At 35.2% G+C, this 23325-nt stretch overlaps 1 protein-coding gene across 4 annotated transcripts; it reads left to right on the top strand.

The window, feature by feature from the left end:
* The first annotated feature begins 4541 nt into the window (after positions 1–4541).
* LOC128678631 (uncharacterized protein) lies at positions 4542–21789 on the top strand. Of its 4 annotated transcripts, none has more exons than XM_053760278.2 (13): positions 4542–4778; positions 5093–5352; positions 6393–6493; positions 7328–7434; positions 7977–8134; positions 8636–8832; positions 9359–9483; positions 11251–11414; positions 12996–13164; positions 13905–13994; positions 15571–15682; positions 16261–16348; positions 17611–21789. In XM_053760278.2, exons 1-13 carry the CDS (start codon positions 4653–4655, stop codon positions 17735–17737), a joined length of 1824 nt encoding a protein of 607 aa, XP_053616253.1. In that variant the 5' UTR covers positions 4542–4652; the 3' UTR covers positions 17738–21789. The 4 variants fall into 4 exon arrangements, with proteins under 4 accessions (XP_053616253.1, XP_053616255.1, XP_053616254.1 ...); XM_053760279.2 differs by having other exon boundaries at positions 4543–4778; positions 16273–16348; XM_053760280.2 differs by lacking the exon at positions 13905–13994.
* Positions 21790–23325: the final 1536 nt, after the last annotated feature.

Here is a 23325-nt window from a genome sequence, read left to right as displayed (position 1 = left end):
TATTTCATAGTATTCCCAATATGTCAATATAATATGTCAATGCTATTCAGGTGCATGTAAAAAAGAGGTTGGTTTTTATTCCCGGGCGAAATCAAAGTCAAAGCAATTAATAAAAAATAAAGCTTTAACAGATACTCTTTCACATCAAATTTATGCTTTTTCTTTTCGAGTCGAGAGGAAATGTCGAAACTCATTAACAGCCACGTCTCACTGACTGAGCAATGGCTCAGTTGCGTTCCGTTGCGACGACGCTGCACGTTGTAGCTCCGTTGTTTATACTGCGCTGACATGCATCGAAACTTCTCGCAATTTTTGACGACGCACATCATAACTATGGAGCGCGACTGAGCAATAGGTATGACCGTGGAATTAGTAGGTACCCCATTGTACGGAGTACTTACTAACAGTATGGCTCTTAAATATCGCTAAACATGTAAACATAACTCGACATAAATGGTTCGACTTTTTCTCAGCTTCAAGAAAGTACAAACAAAACACCTAGTGTAATAATGGCTAGTCGAAAACAAAGAAAGAAAGAAAGAAAGAAAGAAAGAAAACATTTATTTGCCAAAAACATGAGTACAAATGGTCAAAATGAATTAGACCTACACGTTTTACCGAATATAGGTATGCAAATATAATTAAATAAAGAGGAGCATGCTATCCACTACAAATCCAAAACAAACTATAATGTACTATACTAGCCCTAAATTCTATCCGAGTCTATCATTAAAGAAATCATTTAAAGTATAATAACATTTATCAGTTAATAAAGACTTGAGGTGCTTTTTAAATAGATTTAAATTTAAGCTTTTATATTGATTTGGAATTTTGTTGTAAATTTTCGGTGCCATACATACTATGCTATTACCGAGTAAAGCAGTTTTTGATGGGTGCATGCATAATCGATAGATATCTCGATGATTCCTCAATACAACATCAGCTAGACGAGGGAATAAATGAGCATTGGTTTTCACAAATGTTGCTACCTCAAGTATGTAAAGTGACGGAAGTGTAAGAATTTTGTGTTCTTTAAAAAACGGCTGACAACTATCAGTGCTTTGGAGTCTAAACATTGCGCGAATACAGCGTTTTTGCATTTTAAAAGCTATATCCTTATCCGTCGAATTGCCCCAAAAAATTATTCCATATCTAAGTATTGATTCCACTAAACCATGATAAGCTGTAAGAAGCGCTTTTATGTTTAATTCATTTGAGAGTTTAAATAGTACAAACGCCGAACTACTAAGTCTTTTACTAAGACCATCTATATGGGGTTTCCAGTTTAATTTAGAATCTATAGTTAGCCCTAGAAATTTTGTTGAATCAACTTCTTTCAACACATGGCCTTGATATTCTATTTTATAATTTTCCGTATCAAGCGGTCTTTGACTAAAATGCATTATATTGGTTTTGTCAAGATTTATCTTTAAATTATTATTATCAAGCCATTCAATTATGGATGTTAAAGTTGCATTAATATCTAATTGATAAATATTTACATCATTACATTTTATTGTTACCGTGCTATCGTCCGCAAATAAAGTCATATTATGTTTGGTAGTGTTTGGAAGATCGTTAATATATATTATGAAAAGAAGGGGCCCAAGCACACTACCTTGTGGAACACCATATAATATAGAACGTTCAGTTGATAAGTAATGTTGTTCCGATTGTGTTTTAGGATTGAATTTTGAAATTTCTGTTAACTGTTTACGATTAGATAAATATGATTTTATTAAATTTAACACATTACCCCTAATTCCGTACGCTTCTAACTTGTGTAATAGTATGTCATGTTGAACATAGTCAAAAGCTTGTGTCATATCACAATATATAGAGCATATGGGTTTTCTGATGTTAACTTCAGTTAATACAATTTTCAAAAAATCATAGATGGCCATATTTATATTTTTATTACGACGAAACCCCTTTTGTTCATTACACAAAATTTTTTTATCTTCAAAATAGACGTTTAATTGGTTGGAAAAATGTTTTTCATAAACCTTTGAAAATATAGAATTTAAAGCTATAGGTCGATAATATTGCATTAGTTCTTTGTTATTTTTTTTTAATAAAGGTTTAATTATGGTAGTTTTTAAGTCTTGAGGGAAAACACCAGCTTCTATACTAAGGTTTATTAAGTGACTAACATGATGACATATATGTTCATTTACAGCTTTGAGTATTTTGGTTGAAACACCATCATACCCAACACTATCCGTATTTTTAAGTTCTTTTATAATTTTATAAACTTCCTCTGGTGAGCATGGTGCCATAAACATTGAATGTTGTCTATGGGTAATAGCAGATATAGTATTGGCTCGACTTCTTTTTTCTGGTTTGATTTTGTCAATGAAATAATTATTAAATGAATTAGCTATTTCCTCTGGATTTGTAATATAGTGATTATCAACTTTAATTCGACTTATTGTTTCTTTTGGTATGTTTAGTCTAGCTTGATTTATAATTTGCCATGTGGTTTTTTATTTGTTCTCGGACGTCATTATCTTATAATTATTTTGACTTAATTTTGTCAATTTAATAATTTTTTTAAACTGTTTCGTGTATCTTTTGTAATTTATTTTATTATTAAGAGTAGGCTTTGTTCTAAACTTCCACAAAAGACTTCTTTTCTTTTTACTACAATTTCTTAATCCTTTGGAAATCCAAGATTGTTTTCTATAGACATTGACTATAATCCGTTTTTTAGGAAAACATAAATCATAAAATAATATAAAAACTTCTGCAAAACTGTGATACGCAATATTGGGGTCCACCGTATTATATATTTCCGAAAAACTTAAGCGTTTTATACAGTCTATAAATTTATTAATATTTTCGACACTGTAATCTCGCACTGTTCTACGCCAAAACTTAAATCTTACAGTTTTTATAATAGGCAATTTAATAAGCTGAGCTGTGTGATCTGACAGACCGAAATCTAACACTTCCGTTATACAATTCTTTTTGAAATTATGAGCAAAATTATCAATACATGTCTGGCTTACTGGTCTAGTGACTTGTTTCAATGCTAATTTTAAATCATAACTATTTAATATACATTCAAATTCATTTTTTTCCTTAGTATTTTTCAGATTATCAATATTAAAGTCACCAGCAATTATTAATTGTTTTTGACTACATTTCGATATACCGTTTAAGACTTGTTCCAACTTTTGGAAAAAATCATATATATTTTTATAATCTGGCACCCTATATACACAAAGAATATTAAGTTTATAATCAATTAACTCAACCGCACAGCACTCGAATGTACTAGGAACACAATATTTTCTAACATTTATTTCTCTCCACTTATGCTCTTTCTTCACTAAAATACACGCTCCTCCTCGTTTGGAATTATTTCTACTGTAACAAGCAGCTAAATTATAATTATGTAAGTTTAGGAAGGTCTCGTATCCAAAGTTTGTCAAAGTCATCCACCTGCACGTGTCACAAAACCCTTTCTACTTAATGGGAATGATAATTAATAACCTCTCCCGTGACCGCTGATGGGCATCGCCACGCCACTGAATTTAGAATAATGAAGCAATCAAATAGAAGTGTCATATTTATATTGGATTCGATTCCCAGTGCGGAAAAATATTTGTCTGCGGTACTGGGCGTGGTGTGCCTATTTCTGTGTTTGTGTTCCTTATTTGTGTTCATTGGACCTGTAGTGGGTGAAATTTTTGGACAAGATATTTGAATGGAATAGGTTACATGAACAATACCAGTGTTAGCAACCAATGTTACCAGTGTTAGCAATTAACTCACTCGCGAAGTTGAGTGATAGAAATTATTCTCTTTGAATATTTATTTTACCTGGTTTGTATGGGAAATGCTTCTTCTTAGGCCCCCAAGTCGCAATTTAGGTAAATCCGCAACCCATCTTTACTCCCGACCGAAATATAACAATTTGATATTTAGGTACGTGGAAAAGGGTAAAACTAAGTTTACGTAATTTATACAGTATCACGTCTTTACGCTGATTGTATGTGAAATACCTATTAATTTCCACGATATTAATTATTTTCATATTAATACTTTTATCCTGAAACAGTAGGTTAGGTACTTTATGGTATTATAGGACTCCCGTATTCTCTTTAGCTCCATTGACACCGAGAATGGTATTTTGATTTATAAAACACTTATAACTAGTCAGTTGACGAATTTTCTATAGCCCCGTGTTCGTGATTTGTGACGTAGTCGGGTATGCCAAAAAGTGCATATGTGTTTTCTTTTTACGCGTTTTCTTTTAAGTATTCCCTACACGCGTTCGATTTAGAAGGGCACTTCGAATAGATTCGATGGTGAGAAGTGAAATGCAAACCTGCACTAACCCCTTTTGTTCGCTGCGTCTCACTTCGAATCGATTTGATGGTGAGAAGTAGAATGCAAACCCGCACTTCGCCCACAGGACTTTAGCCGTTTCGAGTATGGTCGCATAAACTTTTAGGAATTTGTTGGACTTTTATCAACATTGCTCTTGTCTCGAATCTCTAACATAAAATTAAAAAAAAACAACTGTCAGAAGTTTCACGTCAACGCGACATATTGTTTTGTTTATTGGCGGCGGCGCTGTAAATGGTGTGGTGAAGATTTTTCGCAACTCATTTTCGCTATAAATTTCCTGGATATATCCAGCAATGGAGGATAATCTTCAGCACGAGGATCTTCTGATAAAATTGCGAGCGAAGTTGAACGAGGAGAAGGTGAAGTTATGGGAACCGCCATATGTACTGCAAGACAACGAGGTGTCACAAAATCTGAAGGTGGATATTGTCTCCTTTGTTTATTTTCACACAATTTTCCTTATTAGCGAGCCATCATGCTGAAATAAAATGAAAGCTTTCACAAAATACGTTTAAATGTACATTTTTGTCCGAATTTCTTTTAGAAAAGTATTTTCGTAAAACATATTCTTTTAAATACATACATAGTTTTTTGCGCATTTATCGCGTTCTACAGTAGTACATTTGCAACAAAATGAATGTAATTACCTATCACATTTCTGCCGCTCCCTCCATTCTGTTATTTTTAACAAAAAAACAGTGTTGAATCTGAAAACAAATATTGCTTCTTCTAGGATCTGGCTCAAAAATATTCGTCAGATCTGAGTGCCGACCAAGACATAATCCTCGGAGCACTACATGAGTTGCAACTCCACTCTATTGACCGTTCAAAAGCCAATGCAGAGTTTAAAGAAACTGGCTTTGCAACCTTCAGGATTAAGGCTACGGTTGCCGGAGAGAAGCCCAGAATTATGAAGGTTCAGAAGAAACTTGATGCAATGGGTAGTGACCTAATTGCTAACGTTGCACAGGAGATGGGTGTGGCTGAGAGTAGGTGAGTAGATATTTATCGATGTAAAATCATGTGATCAGCAGGCTTACCATCAACTTTCACGGAACAACTCCAATGCAATTCAGTTAAATTTAGGAACCTAAAATGTATCACATTCATACTAAATGTTGACTCGATGAATATGAATTTGCAATGCAGATCAGTTTAGCTTATATGAAGATTTAAAGTTGGTTGGTGGAAAGTCCATTTTCAAAAGTATGAAATTATAAAAACACAATTATAGAAACAATAAAAAACTAAAATAGCTATTGTATTATTAACAAGCTATTATATTGTAGTTTTCCAACATAGCTTTCTTTGCAAATATTTTATCAAGTTGTGATGATACTCTTCTATGTGTTATTTAGTATGAAACATTTAGACGAGTCCAAAAATGTGTGATTTTATTTTTGTCATATCTTTGAAAACATTGTCCTTATCACAGTAATTTAACAGGGCCTTCAATTAGTCATCAAAATAAAAAAAAATAATTAGCATATTTCACACTAGATTTTCATAAATTTAAATGATAATGTGATGTTCTAATTTTCAAAATCAAAATCAAAATCAAATCATTTATTCAGAAATTAGGCCTTCACAGGCACTTTTTCACGTCATAATCTAAATTAAATGATGTTTACCAAAGCTACAAACTACTAGCATTTCGGAACGACCACTGCTGAGAAGAAATGCCGAAAGAAACTCATTCAAACAGTGTTGGTCCCTATTATGCCAGAAGGGCTTACCATTTTTTATATATAAATTTATGTATAATTTTTTATCAGTAATATAATTATATATTTCTTTCTAGAAAAGTCTGAAATTATTTTTTTCTAGAACTGAAAGATGAACATTGTGTAATGTTACTTACTCAGTTTTAATGTATGAGTCCATGATAAATACTTTTGGCATAACTCCTGTATATTTTGTTGAATATGTGTTCATGAATCCACAATGAATATCTAAATGATAATAGGTCATTTAGATGTTTAATTTAAAGGCATTTGCAATATTTTGTAAATATGTACACTTGTACTTCACAGGATTAAGCTGATTTTCAATGGGAAAGTTATTAAGCCTACAGCCAACTTGGACGATCAAGGGATCAAGAATGGGGCTCAGATTATGGCACTTATTATGGCCAGTAAGTTTTTGTAAAATTATTGAATTATTTTATATATGTAATTATACAGGGTTACTGATGTCAAAAGCAAAACCTAAAGACTACTTGTGTACATCAAAACAAGCCACTTTTATTCTATGACTCTTCGTGATTCATAGTATTTTTTTTAATATAAAAAACAATCTAATTTGAGATTCTACACATCTCTCTGTAATAGCTAAGCAACATGCGAGACAATACACATAGCATTATGTAGCATTAAAGAGAATTTTTGTATTTATTATGTTTATACAATAGTCATAGAACAAAAGATGTTAGTCTCTATGTACCTTATGCGCCTTTGGAAGGTTATGCATTAGATACCAGTAACTCTGTACACTGCATGTTCCATATTTTAAAAATTCTTATTCAACTTCAATGTATGTATTCTATTCTTTCAATTCTCCAAAAGGTTGTCTGGAAAAAAAATAGCTTAAAGACATTGGAGTAATAAGTTACCGAGATATGTTCACATTTTGTGCATACAATATAATTTTCAAGTGTGTATGTTTTGTTTTATGTGTAATATGTGTGGTGGTATCTTTTAACTCAATTTTGAACTGATTCAACCTTCAACTGATTGAACTGGAATTTTGTCTACACATTTCACACAAATTTTCTGATATCAAAAGAGGATAAAAACCTATCATTTACTTCCCATTGACCTAGTATCACGAAATCTAGCAAAAATATAAACAAGTGAAAATATCGTAAATCTGTATATAAATACATAACAAACAAAAAATAATAATTAAAAGGCTTTTCTATCATAAATTGAAAGATTAATTTATGTGACAAATATCTTTATTTACCTAGAAACACCGGACGAGGTGAAAAGAGAAGACAATATGTACATGGAGATGAAATCAACACGAGACGACGCTAATTTGCTGTCACAGTATGCTGACGAGGAGTATATGAAGGTAGGTTTGGTTTTATGTCTTGGCATGTTCCTTAATGAAGGTTGGGATTATGGTTATTATTTTTTAAAGTTGTGGTGTAATGTTTAATACCCTCGTCTGTGGATCAAAAGGTCACAGGATCGAGTCCTACTCTTGCCACATGAGTTTGTATTGTATACCAATTCACGTGGATTATGGCTTAAACATAGATGTGGTTAGGTTAGTGCTTAAAAAACTCAAAAAGAATTAATGCTTAATTTGTTTTATATCGAAATCCTAACTTCCTAACTAATATTACAACTGCGAAAGTAAGTTTGTTACCTCATCACGCTTTATCTGCTTAACCAATCTTCTTGAAATTTTGCATAAATGTAGTTTGAAGTATGGAGAAGGACATAGGGCACTTTTCATTTCAAAAAAAAATGTACCCGTGGGAAATTCACGCGTACGCATCCGCGGACAACAGCTATCCTACATTTGCCTTTCCGATTTATATTAAAGTGAACATTTTGTTTTCAAAAATAAATGAAATGATAAAAGCAAAAAAAACACCTCGTTGCCAGTTGGAAGACCAATCGGGCAAGACAGTGGACGTGGACCCATCGTCGCGTCGCGCGCTGCTGGTGGGGCTGACGCTGCACGAGCGCGGGCGCGCGGCCGCGCGTCAGCGGGACTACCCGCTGGCGCTCGTGCTGCTGCTCGAGGCCGACCGCCAACTCAGGTTGACACTGTTTGACTGACGGCTATTGTCGCCATGATGAAAATTTCTTATTTTTTTTTCATTTTAGAGCATTTGTGACATCTTTTTGCTATCTATGTTTGGTTTAATTAATTGACTGGTAGAGAATGACGTATGGCGTTAAGTCCAATTAATTTAATTTTTGTAATCTTGTGCAATAGTTTTTAAATAAATAAAGTCAAAGCATTGATTTTATGACGATTCCATTTTTCCTTTTGAGTTGTTTATGTATGTGTACGTTCCGAAACTCTAGTAGCTTGTAGCTTTGACAAATATTAGAGGTTTTAATTTTTGAATATAAAATATATAAATAAAGACTTCGAATCGAGTGAGGTTTTTGAGCGTTAACATTATGACAATAATTATAATGCAGTAACTTATTTTTCACCTTTTGTTTGTTTTGTAAAGTTTATTCCAAGCAATTATCTTACTTCGCCATGCCTGATTGCCTGCTTGGTACTACTATTAAACATTTCCTTACAGCGAATGCAGCTCAAACATCCTGAAATCCGTAGACAACTGGGCAGTCCTACAACTAGACATAGCGTGGTGTTATCTCTGTCTGCAAAACTTGTCGTCCGCCACCGACGCGGTCACGCGCCTGACGCGCGCCGAGGAGTCACTCAGGTGTCTGTACGGTGAACATCACCAGAGGATGGCGGAGTTGAGGGGAACTATTGGTAAGATTCTCACAATACAATGCTCTTTGTAGATAATTGCAGAATGAAGGCAGACGTCGCTTCTTTTGTACGGATAATATAATTAAAATTTTATTTAGATTTATCTATGAAACTCTAAGTGTAATTTATTTGATTGGTTATTCCATTAAAATGATTTTATTGACATAATTACACTACATAAATAAAAATATAAAAAATTATCAAAATTACACTCGACACACTGAAGATCGTGACGCCATTGCGGATCACGACCCTCAGCCGTGTGGTTACGATGCACGAGGACTAACATTATACTATAAATATTATTAACGTTATGAGAAATTCTAACATACATGAACATTTTATTGTCTGAAATAAATAAACTTTTTTTTGGTTGGATAGGGAAGGAAAGACGTTGTTGTTTCTCTTCGAGCAGATTGATAAAAATAAATCGAGTATATAAAATCTTTAAATTGAACATTCCTATTACTATTGAATCTCAATTCCGCCAAGCTGTCATACAGCTAAATGTGACTTTATCCCTCAGCGACGGAGCGCGTGTTGTTGATGCGACTGTACTTACTGCAAGGAGTCGTGGCCTACCACCAGAACAAGCGGGCGCAGGCCAGGGCTCTGCTGGACAAGGCCGAGGCTGAGCTCAACTTCCTCAGGGTGAGTCGCACGAGTACACACACACACACACACACACACACACACACACACACACACACACACACACACACACACACACACACACACGTGGATATCATATCCTACAGCTTTTTAAATGTCACTAAAAAGTTTTAAAACTATCCGACAATTTAAATGGTTTTGATACACATACATGTCACATATCATCATCAATACATATAATAAAATTGAAGAAAGGCCAAATTTGTACATTGGATATTTTTTTTAATTCTTCATGGAATTTACTTAGTTACTGATATACATGACGAAAATATAGTTTTGGAATTTTTTGTCTGTCTGTCTGTCTGTCTGAACGCGCATCACTCGAATTCTACTGGACCGATTTATTTGTTTGAAATTTGGTATGTAGGTGAGCACCAATAGAGGATTTTTGGAAATTCTACTCCGAAGGGGGTGAAAGGGGTGAAAAACTGATAATATGAAAGTTCTACACCGTTGAAGTTAGTGACTTGAAAATTTGAATTTGGTAATTTACAACAAAGGAATGAATACGTGTTTCAGATTTTTCTAAAAATTAACCCTCAACCCCTTCATAAGGGGGATAAAAGATTGTATGGGACTTAATACAATTTTCAAGGTAAAAAGCTGTAGTGTACCAACACTTACTTTTTGTAGTAAATAACAGTAATAGTAAATACAAAATGTTTCATTTACGTTTGTTGTTAATAATAAAAAACCGGGACGTAAAACGTCACGGAAAATGGGACGGCACGCGTTGCTGAAAGCGGGAGTGGGAGTAGGAGCGGGAAGTGAGAAGGAGACACGCAGTGGGAAACAGGAACGGACACATTGCAAAAAACATGATGGCACAATATGTAGGAAACGGTACGGGATATCTACTTTACATTACATAGCAGGAAGCGGGATTGGACAAGTTTGCGGGACGAGACACGCAGCGGGAAAAAGAAAATTGTACTAAAGATGAGAAAAAATGGCAATTTGAATCATATATTTTTACCAGTCTTACAGAGTACGTGATAAAAAAATTACTGAGATTTTTCTATGAAATTCACGCGGGCGAAGCCGCGGGCAAAAGTTAGTAAAACATAAAGAGATAAAGTGATTTGGTGGAATTGGCATGATCTCGATAGCTCAGAGCAGAGCACTGTCTCGGTTAGACAGGGGCGTGGGTTCAATACGCGTTCAATTCCAGAATTTTTACCTCATTACTTTTAATAGCTCAGCGATTAAGAATACTGTCTCGGGTGCGATATAATTTCCCGTTAGATTCCAAAATTTTTCATCTGCAATTAATTAACGGTAATTTATCTGGCAACTACTCGATACAAGGTGTTCTCGTGGGAAAACGCAGGGCAAAAAGCTAGTTTAAAATAATATCAAGCAATCGATAGCACCATGCCAACATTTTGTAGCATCGGAACATAAGATCGGCCCATTCTAAAGTGGACGAGACGGCAGTGTGCGCGCCGATATAAATAGAATATTAATAAACCTAAATGAGAACCTACCTAGAATATTAATAAACCTAAATAAAATGTTGGGACAAATCACACAAATTGAGTTAGCTCCAAAGTAAGTTCGAGACTTGTGTTATGGGATACTAACTCAACGATATTATATTTTATAACAAATACATATAGTATAGATAAACATCCAAGACCCGGGCCAATCAGAAAAAGATCATTTTCCATCATGACCCGGCCGGGGATCGAACATTTAGCGGTAGCACCATGTCACCATGTCAAGTTTTCGTGCCGTGGGAACCAGGTGGACGAGACGGCGGTGTGCGCGCTGATGGAGCTGGGCTGGTCGCTGGCGGCGGCGCGCTGTGGGCTGCGCGCGGCGCGCGGTGACGTGGACCGCGCGCACCACTTCCTGGCCGAGCGCCGCGCGCAGCGCGACCGCGCCAGGGAGGCGCACCAGAAGCTGCGGTCAGCGCAACACTCTCTAATTATAATTCTAATCATTTATTCAGAAATTAAACCCTCACAGGCACTTTTTCTCGACAATTTTTATATTCAAAGTTATTTCTCACAAGCTACAAACTATCGGCATTTCGGAACGACCACTGTTGTGAAGAAATGCCGAAAGAAATTAATTTTATCAACGTTGGTACTTATCATGCCAGAAGGGCTTACCAGCTTATGATGAATTGCACCGATAAATTTGACCTTGATTTCAAACTCTCGTTATTTAAACACGTTAAAGTTAACGGTGCAACCGACCCTTAGTCATAAGATAGATAGTTTTTAGTTTGAATTAATTTAAGTCATAAAAAGTTTCACATTTCTTGCTTTCCCTCTCTCTCTCTTCTGAGCGTTTTCCCTCAGCCGAAGCGAAGCCCTGAGCGAAGAAGAACCGAAGCCCAGGATCCAATAAAAAAATTTAGTATTACAGGGATATAACTGTTAAAGCCAAATGCCTTATCGAATATATAGTACGTAGACACATATACGCTCTTATTCATAAAACCTGCACATTGGTGGACAATTCAATTCACAAGTGCGTATCCGACCACCGACCACTAGTCGGCGAGGTAGGTAGTGGTAAAAGTCTTGTCAGATGCCTTGAGGCGTCTTGAATAACTTGTTACTTCCCTCGAAAACTATTTTCCTCAGTTAAGCCTTTTGTCTGGGCCCTTTTTGCGTGCGGAGTCTGAGCCGCTGATCATTCCAGCCAGCTCAGCTCCTTCAGGAAGCGGAGCACCGCCGATGGTGTACGGCAGGCTTCGCTCATGGTCCCTGTATTTCCCGGGAACTCTTCTCTTGTTGATGCAACGCCACGACACTCCAGGAGGAGGTGGCTTGCAGTTTCCCCAGCCTCCATTACTTGAATATAGTCTTACACCACTGTTAGCAATAACACACTCGACATTATGATAATAATAAAATCATTTTATTGACAAACTTAGTATGATAAATACACCATACATTTTTAATTGTGCCAAAAAATAAAATGGGGCTATCAGTACCTATTACTGATAATATGATAATATGTGCATAGTCAAAACATAAAAAATCAAAATCCAAAATTTATCCAAATAAATCTATAATAATTGGTTATATATAATACTTAGAGTGTGCCACCTGACTACCACGCTTCATAGTAAAGGTAGGTTCAGTGCAGCGGTCCACACAAAGTCGATTTTCATTGATAAATTCTGGCAATTCTTTTTTATTTATTTATTTTTTACCTATGCCAGGGTCATTGCACGCAAGAGCGAGAGAGCACTATAAACTATGAATTGGAATAATTGGAGTTTCAAACTACGTCCATAAATTCATTGATTTTTTGATATATATAGACCCAAACCTCAATAACTTTGCTGATAAACGATAATATTAAATTTTGCTTACTCACATGTATTAATAGGGTCTTCAATGTTAAGCCTTTAATTTTTTTGGCATAATTAAAAATGTATGGTGTATAGTTCAACGTATTATATTTTCATTATTAATCATTATTAATACAAATATGTTTGTGTGACTTGTTAACACTGTACTATCTTACAGGCAACAACGCAAACTAGGCCTGTGCCAAGACGGGACTCCAGTCAAAGAACAGTTAGTGGAAGCACTAGTGGGTATGGGGTACGCGCGGCGCATAGCAACAGCCGCTTTGAGAAAATCAAACAACCACGCCGCTGAGGCTGTTAGGCTCATCCAGGAGCAGCCGGAGTTGGTAAGCTATATGTATAGGACATCTAGAAGCAATTCGTTCATAATTTTCACCAACTATAATAATAAATGTTTATTTTCTCCACAAAAACACACTTCATTAGGTACATGCTATACTATAACCCACTGCTTCACTTGTTTTATTCAAGAATTAATTTTCTAGCTCAATTAACCCACTGCTGGGTTTGCTCCTCACTTTTTTATTCAGCAGCCGGATATGGTAAGCAATATTTTGGCCATTATTACCATTAGTAAGTAACTCATCACTAATTTGAAACTCACATTAACCTGTTGGGTGTAATCATCTCTTTTTCATTCAATTACTGCCAGAGAAGGTAAGCAATATGTATGCCATCAATAAGCAAATCGTTCATCATTCATTTTCAGCCCACAATAACCCACTGCTTATACCTTCTTTTTTCGCGCAAATTCCTAATCTCCTGTGTCAGTCAGTCTCATCCATCGTTTCCCATTAACCCAATGAAAATAACATCTGATCAGCAGCTAACTAACTGGTATCTGTCCCTGTCTCCTTCACTGCTTTGGACCGTGGATGGTCCTATTCTAACCAAGTGTTCTGCCCATTCCCACTTCAACTGCGTGATTCCTCTAACTTTGTACGACATCAAATGTTTATCGTCAACTTTCCTAAAAACTTTGGTAAAGGTGTGGATTCTGGAGGAATGCCTAATTTCAATTACTAACTTAAAAAAAAAACAATTTTGTAATAGTTTTATTTTTTAGTTGCAGGAGTCTGAAGATTCTTCAGATGAAACCGGGACCCCTAGCTCTGATGATTCCGTCGTCGAAGTGGACAACAAACTTGTTACCGAAGTCAGTTCAAGCCCTTTTTTCTCAGTTTGCTTCATTTTTAATGCCTCACGGTATGCCACTGCTGGGCAATGGAATCCCCGTTCCTCCTCGATACATTTCGATCCAGGGAAGCCCTTTCGGGAAAACATCCATGTCTACACTCCTTTGGCATCAAAAATTCGTGTCCAGAGATGACAGGCTTTAAGGATCGTGCACAACAATTTTTCCAGCCGGTTGTATAGAATTGTAACGCATACGTATGCACGCATACACTTATATACTCGTGTATACGCGAATGCACACATGCGTTAAAACTGCATACTATTATGCTGTGCAAGTGCTGGATACGCGTTCGGTGTGCACGGGCCTTAACATTTTTGCCCCAGGCATAAACCATGTCTTTTCAAATCACGGCATGCGGTAAAATGGTCCAACCCACTTCAGTTCGTTTGTCTTGGCACCTGCGTCTGCTATGTTGGTTTTGGGAAGCTCGGTTTTTTATGCGACGTACTTCTAGAATGCTCTTTTCCATAGAAGAATCCCTTCATCGATCCACCGTCAAACATTCATTAGTTGTAAATCATTGTGTTTCATTGGTAAATTTAAGTACACTTTATTTTTTAATATTAGTTTTCTCTCTCTCATCTGTCTCTTTCTCTGCTGTGAATGCACGGGGACCGCGTGGGACCCCAGGAAAAATATGCGTTTATTATAATTTTAAAGATTATGTGTTTCCTGTCACATTCAGGGTTGTAACGTCACCAGACAGTGTAAAAAATAAACCTAAAAATTTTGAAGATTCGACTGCCATTTTACAATCTGCCTGACGTCAACCCTCATAAGTAATGCTGTTGTCACCTGTCAGCTGCCAAGGCTAATGTTGTCCTTACTACGTCATATACGGGTAGATATACTAACTACAACACGAAACATACTGGGTTGGTGCAAATATAGTATATAAGATTGGGTAAGCTCAATGCTTTTCATAATTTGTGCCGACTGTTTCTCCTCGCAAACAATGGCTCATCTAGTCGCGATTTCCGAGTGCCTAAACGCCTGTGATCGCACTGGTATGATGTCACCTTCTGTTGAAGGCTCGGTTTTGGTAAGAAAGGATTTAGTAGCCATTTGAAGTGATGTTGGTCCAGTGGTTAATCGACCGCCTGTGATCGAAAAGTCCCAGGTTCGAATCCAACAAACCATATGAGATTGTTTACCAATCTGACTCAATGTTTAGTAGTTTTTATAAACCACCACTTGCTACCGGTGAAGGAAAACATCGTGAGGAAACCAGCGCTCTAGTTGATAGTGTGTGAAATGGAGAAGGCACTCATATCACTCCATTAATATTGCTAAGGGAGTCGTGGTGTGCTTCATTCCACTCGATATCCACGACCCTCAAGCTACTCATAGCTTGAGGTCGTGGTTATCGACTCCTCAGAGTACGACTGTAAGGTGTGGCGTTTTCGGATTTTCCATCGATACGTAAAAAAGACGAGATTTTATGGTACGGATCTAGGGTATTCTACAGAGCTTCTGCATATGCAAAGTATTATTTCGATAATTGAGATTCGTGATAATAAATAAAATTTGTCAGTTGGAAGGAATGGGCTACTCGCCGTCGCGTGCGCAGGCGGCGCTGCGCGCGTCGCGCAATCGCCTCGGCGACGCCGCGCGCGCGCTCGCCAGCGGGACTGTCGACGACAAAGGTACTCTCATTATATTTCTAAATTCAACCCCCGAATTACTGCAATAGGGGATCAAAGTTTGTACAAAAATCATATCTGTTTCACATTCGCAGATAAATAATAACATAATAGCTTTTAAACGCGAGCGAAGCCGCGGGTAAAAGCTATTATGATTTTATAGTTGCAAATATTTTATGCAAATTAGGATTCATTACTTAATGACGTCAAAAATTTATTTGATAAAGTCTATCGACTTCCATAGCACGGGTGAAGAAGAAGCGGCGTCTGTCTTTTTGTTCTGACACGACGGCCGCAAGTCATGCGTTGTCACAGTTAACGTTTATTTCGTCCGTCGGGTTATACCTAACGATCCCACTAATATTATAAACGCGAAAGTAAGTTTGTTAACTCTTTACCTCTTCACGCATTATCTACTAGACCGATTGTTATGAAATTTAGTACACAGGTAGAAAATAACATGGAACAACACATAGGTACTTTTTATCCCGAAATTCGCACGGGAGCGAAGCACCGGGGCGCAGCAAGTTTTGAATAAATAAACGTTATTTATCATTCAACTAATTATTAAAATACAGCAGTTGTTCTTCTAGATACGAGCGCTAACCCGTCTACCAGCACGGCTTCTCCTGCTAAGAGGAAGCATAAGAAGCATAAGAAAGATAAGAAGTAAGTACTGTTCAGTTAATATGGATATATTGGGCAATACATTGAATTATTTTTAGGTTCATATTTATACTTTATATATATATATATATATATATATATATTCCATAGCTTCCATGTAATTTATCCTTATTCCTTTTTTTACATTTTTTCCTAAGTCATATGTTTAATTCTATTGTTTGCTGTTGTTTGTTTCTGTTTCCGTACATATTAACTTGTTTATTTTGCCACCATACCTACTTTTGTACTTGGTTCCAGCTGAAAATCAGCGCCTTGGCTTGATACCTTGGCACCATGCTGAGCTGGTCGCCATTTCGGCTTACATATTCTATTCGATCTATATTTGTTACTCTTTTGTATGTTTTGATTTTATGTGTTTGCCGAATAAATGATTTCTTTCTTTCTATATCGATACTATCGGTATTCTAGAACATTTCCAAGGTTCATCTATCGATAGCGAATCTATCGATAGCGAATCTATCGATTTTTCGACGACAGTATTCCAACTATATGGCATCGAGTGATTTGCATCTGTTATCATTTTGCGTAGTATTCCCCTTTCGATTGCCAATGATCTTAGGGCATACCAGAATCACCACCACAAATTTATGAGTTTTCGCAAACAAATCTATAAAAGTATACGGCGAGCCATGCCCGGTCGCGCTTCGTCACGTTAACATCCGATCCATAGCCGTCATAGAAATTGTATGAAGTTTCGACGTACATCAACGCACGTCAATGTCAAAACCTATGTGATACGATGTTGATACCTATTCGTACGTGTATACATCATTGTGAAAACAATTGAGCACGTCGGAGCTGAAAAGTACGACGAAGAGCAATGGGGCATTGCTCTTAGTGTGCGCGTATAGTCTGTCATAAATATAGTATATCAAAAATCAGTTTTCTTCACAGTTCATAGTTCTTTATTGCTTTCATTTGGTGTACATTCAGTCGTATTGTAACATTTTAAGTGCACAAATGAGCCCTGGAAGGTCGTTGCAATTTCATTATCGTTATAATATGAAAGCATTATATTATTTTATATTATTGTTAATTAATTCATATAATTAAAAATAATAAACAAAACAAAAATATAAATGTTATAAAATTACAATAATTGAATAAGTTATTTTCAGTGAAGTACATCGTCGTGTAAAATATTAATCTTTTGTATAAAAACATTTCTGAATTAAAAACTTTTTTAGTTCTTTCTTAGTTCACTTTCTTGACAGACTGTATGTAGCCCCTTAACCCACTTGCAGCAAGGAGGAGTGCGAGCAGGCGCTCCACAGGCTCTCGACCGCGATCAGGCCCGAGGATGATGACCACTTGGACACCTCTCTGGTGGAAGAAGAGGAATTCTTGGTCCAGTACAAGTCTTTATTGTAAGTCGTTGAACGTGTATGGTGACCAGAATGAAATGATGCGGTGTCTCTAACGCATTACGCATACAAAAAAATTCCATTTTTTGTACGCTAATAGCGAAAGTAGCGCGCATCATTTTTAACTATTCCTCGGTAGCCCAGTGAGTGTGGACTTGCTTCCGGTGAAGACAAACATTGTGTGGAAACTGCAAAATCAAAATCAAATCATTTATTCAGAAATTAGGCCTTCACAGGCACTTTTTCACGTCATATTCTAAATTAAATGATGTTTACCAAAGCTACAAACTACTAGCATTTCGGAACGACCACTGCTGAGAAGAAATGCCGAAAGAAACTCATTCAAACAGTGTTGCTCCCTATTATGCCAGAAGGGCTTACCATTTTTTAAATATAAATTTATGTATAATTTTTTATCAGTAATATAACATGTAAGTACACAATAAAGTACATGGTCAAAAGGTATACTGAAACATATTATGATTGTGATCAAGTGCTGATGAAAGGAAAATATATATACTTATATATATATATATATATATATGTATAATTAACCAAACAAAAAAAAACTTTCAACTGCACACTGGTTGACTATTTACTTTAGTGTATACGAATATTTGTCACTTCCTTCAGACGTCTTGAATAAACTCTGACACCGCACTGGTGTCTCAATGACACTGTCAATAAGACTCGATAAGAAAGAGAGTGTAGGACATTATGTAGAAATATATCTTCGTAATGAATACTTTTCATTTAAGAAAACGTTCTTGTCGGTGGAGTGATTTCCATATCTGTCTATCCTTAGCCGTTATATCAGTGAATACAGAAAAGTTATTAACCTGAGGTCACACTTAACCTTAGTTTTAAAAATAAAACAGATGCCTTTAACCTAGAGAGGTCCACAGGCATTAAATAACATCGCTGGGCTATCGAGCTGAAATTGTGTTTAAAACTCTTCATTGTAATCTGTCAAGCCAGAATGTATACAATTATTAAGTAAAGCGTATGTTTCCGGTATGAATTCGGTGGTTTGGACGTCTATGTCACGTGAAAAGTTACTCTATGCTCTGTGTGTGTCTCTTTCTTACAAACCTGTTTCACCACTTTCACTTGTAATCTGATAGATTATCTAACTGGTAGATAAATCTATCGAGTGATTGGCCAGTTAGCCAAATCCAACAGTTGTGAAACATAATGATATGTTACATGTAGGATTTCGGATACTTTGTCAGCACGCGGTGAGATTTCTTCATATAGGAGACGCTTATATATGGTATTTTTTGCATGTTGAATGTTTCGAAACGAAACCGTTTCTTAACGGTTACGTTTCCTAGTGTTAACAATACAAGTGTTAAATTTTTCTCAAGTCTTCTATCAGAAGATATCAGAAGAAAATCGGAGATAATTAATGATTTTTGAAATTACAAAATATATATTTCGATATTCGTTGTAATGTTAATTCTGAAGCATGGTGGAAATCATGACATAATGTGTGTTTTTTGATCTAAGTAAGTTGACTGTATGGTAGGTATAGATGACTGAAAGATGCCATATTTGGAATTTCGAATTTTTGTGTGTATAATGTGACTATACTATAAATGTTACCATTTTATCGCATAACATATGTATATCTTCAGGATTGGACGTGCTAATTCTCAAAGTATTATTATTTTTTGGTATCGATTTTAAAATCTAGTTTCGGTTTCGGCCAATAACCATCCGAAACTTTTGACCAAAACCATGATTCTATGGTTTTGTTTGGACACTAAATCGTTATATTAAATTCTAAATTGCGTGAAGCACCCTATAACTCATCTTGGCTTCTCAATAGACTAGTTTGAGGTCTACGCATTCTCATAAATAATAAGTGTACATAATATACGACGTAGACAGAAAAGTTGATGTTTAGCCCATATAAATACCCGCATAAAAAGTGCGGATTAATTTAATATGTGTGTCGTTCGAAAATTGCTATTTGAATAAGGATATACGTATAGAGGTGTTATTATAAACTAAAATAATATAAATGTTCAATTTAAATTTTGAATGTTTTAATGACCATACAATAATGTATGTCTACCATACAATTATGTACTTTTACAATGCATTTTGTTTCTTGATAGATTCGTCTATTGAGACCACACTATTCTAGTCTTACAAACAGGTTCTTTGATTTGTAATGTACTAAAATATACCTAAGACTCCACACTGCTCGTCGAACCAAGAGTAGTAGGGTTTCTGATATATTTTGATATTACAAAGGAAAGCTGAGCTTCATAATTTAAATACATTTTGATTTTATGCTATTACTTTTCAAATGAAAAGCAATATGAGCATTGTAAGCAATAATCTTAGTGTAATGTAGTTTAGGGCCATTATATGCCTTGATGTCCATTTACATCGGTGTATGGCCGATCTTGCACAATGCTACACGGAATACATTTGACACGAGGTTTATTGAAAATTAAAGTTCATTATTAATGTCAATTTCTTCTTGTAATGAATTTCTTCTATTATTAATTCGGATTTCTAGCTTCTACCTATAAGTTACGTTACGTCCCCACCAACTCGTATCACATGTTACAACTATCAATACATTTACCATTCATTAGAGAGTTTATTTTTACAACTATCCTTTAACTAAGGTAGCCTGGAAGAGATTGCACTGGTGATGAGGCCGCCTATTGTACTTTTTTCTATGTTTTAGTCTCCTAAGTTTTAAAATATTAAGTTTCTGAATATTTTGCCTTTTCTTATCAATACACTGAAACTTACAAAACAAATTGGGTTATTTTATGTACTAGAGCTAAAGTAAGTAAATAAAAACACTTTATTGCACCAAATAAGATTTAGACAAAAACTTAGGATACTAAAATATATTACAATTTTATGATTTAATAAAAATAACGATATATATAGAAATAGTGCTTGATAAGTTGCGCAATTGATGAGTAGCGTCGTGTGAGATTGCCCTGTGTTTATGAACTATTATATGTCTGAAATGTATGTTGTGATTATGTGTAGTGAATGGAGTTTTATTCGGTGTTAGTACAAGTCCTGCCACTTATCAAAATATCGCGAGTCCAGCTCGTTTTAAAAATATCCCATATAATATTTATTATATATTCTAGAGCGGGCGAAATAGTTGTCTTTGAAAACTCGATGTCAAAAGTACTATCGATAGTATATAAAGTATCGACGCCGTGATGAGTTTACTGTCGATGGTCTTACTCTCAAGTCTAAATATTATCGATACTATGAACAGTTTTGAACATTATCGATAGTAGCCTATCGATCGGCATCACTAGTTTTATATCCAGTAATGTCGTTTGTATAACAGGGAGTGTTAAAGATTATACCCGTGTAGGTATATCGTGTTGCACGGTAAGCAAATTAGTAAACCAAAAGTTACACCTTTCCAATACTTGCATCAACTGTTCCCAATTAGTCGGATGCCAGTGTAGTGTATATCAGATTAATTCCATAAGTCTGGCGAAATTTTCATCGCGAAAAAATGTCGTTCTTTCATTGGCACGTCTTATATTCTTATCCATAAAGTCTTGACAATGGAACAATGTACTTAAAAACTGGAAAGAACAATATTATATTGTTCTTTCCAGTTTTTAAGTACGTTCACGAGCTTTATATTCGCCGTTTCGCCTGCTCTAGTCAATGTCTCTGACTATTAATATCTGATTATAAAAATGTTTATATTTCTGAAACAAAAAAAAATGTAGAGATAATCTTACTCTCAATAATTTTATTTATATATTGGGGTAATTGTATACAGGGGTGATTGACAATAGATCTGATGATACTGATAAGTTTGAAAAATCAAAAATTTAATTAAAATTTATAATAATGAATAATAACGAAATTTGAAATAATAACTGCAATCAACCCTATTCGTAATTGCCCTGATTGACTACTTATTATATAACTGCAATGGCTCTAATTTATTTGTAATTTATTTTCTAGATTAGCTAATTTCTGGACATTGAACTATTTTCTTACCTGGATGTATTTATTTAATATAATAAATGTGATTCATATACAAAACTGCATTTACTTTATACTGTATAATAATTTTAAAAACGCTTAACCTACTTTGGTTTATTCTTTTTTATATATTTTATCTTTTATGAACATTTAATATTATGAGACTGATTTCACATAAAAGATCAGGATTTCCACTCGCGACTAACCGAATCTGCAGAATCGGTGCCGAGGAGGAAGGAAGCCCCGGGCAAAAGCTAGTTGTTAATATTTTAATTACTAATTAAGTATATATTTTTTCAAAGCTCATGAGCGACAGCGGTCATTATGAATAAGAGATCATAAAAAATTTAAAGCTATAATATTTTTGTCCCTTGAATAAAATATTGCGAAGTGCGATTCGCAATATTTTATTTGTATAAATAATTTACATAATTAGTCGCTACATGCTTCGTCAAAACGTATACAGAAAAGTGTCCGCCACAAGCTTCGTCAAAATATACAACAGTACAATCCGCAAGAAGCTTCGTCAAAATGTTTGTATGAAGAAATGTGCAACATGCTTCGTCAAAAAGTTAATCTATGAGACCACTCCGTGCCGAATATTTGACATTGACATAGCGAGACAAAATATTATAATTAAAGTATGCTTTAACTTTTTTATAAAGAAAAGGGTAATTGTGATGTCTTATTTATTATTCTTTGTGTTGACTTAGATAGCTAATTGGATTTTGGTATTGTATTGTATTGTATTTGGTTGTGTATTGTATAGGGATGCTGGTGTGAATACGGACAAACTCAAGATCAGATCAAATTTTTGTAGAAATTTTTAGTAGAATTGAGTTGTGAGCTGGCAACTCGTGATATGGAGCTATTGAATTCCTGTTGTGAAACTGGTTGTTTCTTATTGTTTCGTCGTAGAAAGAGAAAGACATAGACCGCAACATTTTTCATACAATTAAGAGATGTGCATATTAGAAATACATGAGAGATTATTTTGACAGAATTATATTATTATTTTTATTTTTGAAAACATTTTTCCGTCTTTGTGACATTAAAAACATAAATTGAAATGCCACGAATTTTTCATCACAACAATTTCTACTTTGTTCTGCCAGTAATTAAATATTGTATATACTCATATTAAAATAGATAAAAAAGAGAAGAAGATAAGACACTTGTAAATCTGACTAATTGTCTCAAATGTTCACAACATTTGAGACAAGAATTTATTATCGTCACTTTTAAAACCGAAAAAAACTTGTAGCACTTGTCCTTCCACGGAGCCTTGAAATGTAAGGCATACATTGGTTTGGCTGTTTTGCAATTTATTATTGGAAATGTTAATTTTCTATCAATAGTCGACAATATTAACTTTTGTGCTTCGGCATCTTTTAGCTGAAAAGCTTTTTCTTTAGTTTGTTCTGTTGTTGTTATAATCTCACTTAGTTCCTTTGCCCTGAAGTGAACATTTATTTCGAATTTCCACATGGAAATTATCCATGTTAGTAAAGTTTTGAAGTTTCTCTTCTTTCTTTTTTAAATGTTTTATTTGGTTTTTATCAGATTTTCCTGTCTCGATTTTTTCCCGCCGTTTCC

The sequence above is a fragment of the Plodia interpunctella genome, chromosome 20, assembly GCF_027563975.2.
Source record: "Plodia interpunctella isolate USDA-ARS_2022_Savannah chromosome 20, ilPloInte3.2, whole genome shotgun sequence".
Classification (NCBI taxonomy): Eukaryota; Metazoa; Arthropoda; class Insecta; order Lepidoptera; family Pyralidae; genus Plodia; species Plodia interpunctella.
The sequence above is the reverse complement of the archived record's forward strand: the minus strand, read 5'-3'. Positions and strand labels throughout refer to the sequence as shown.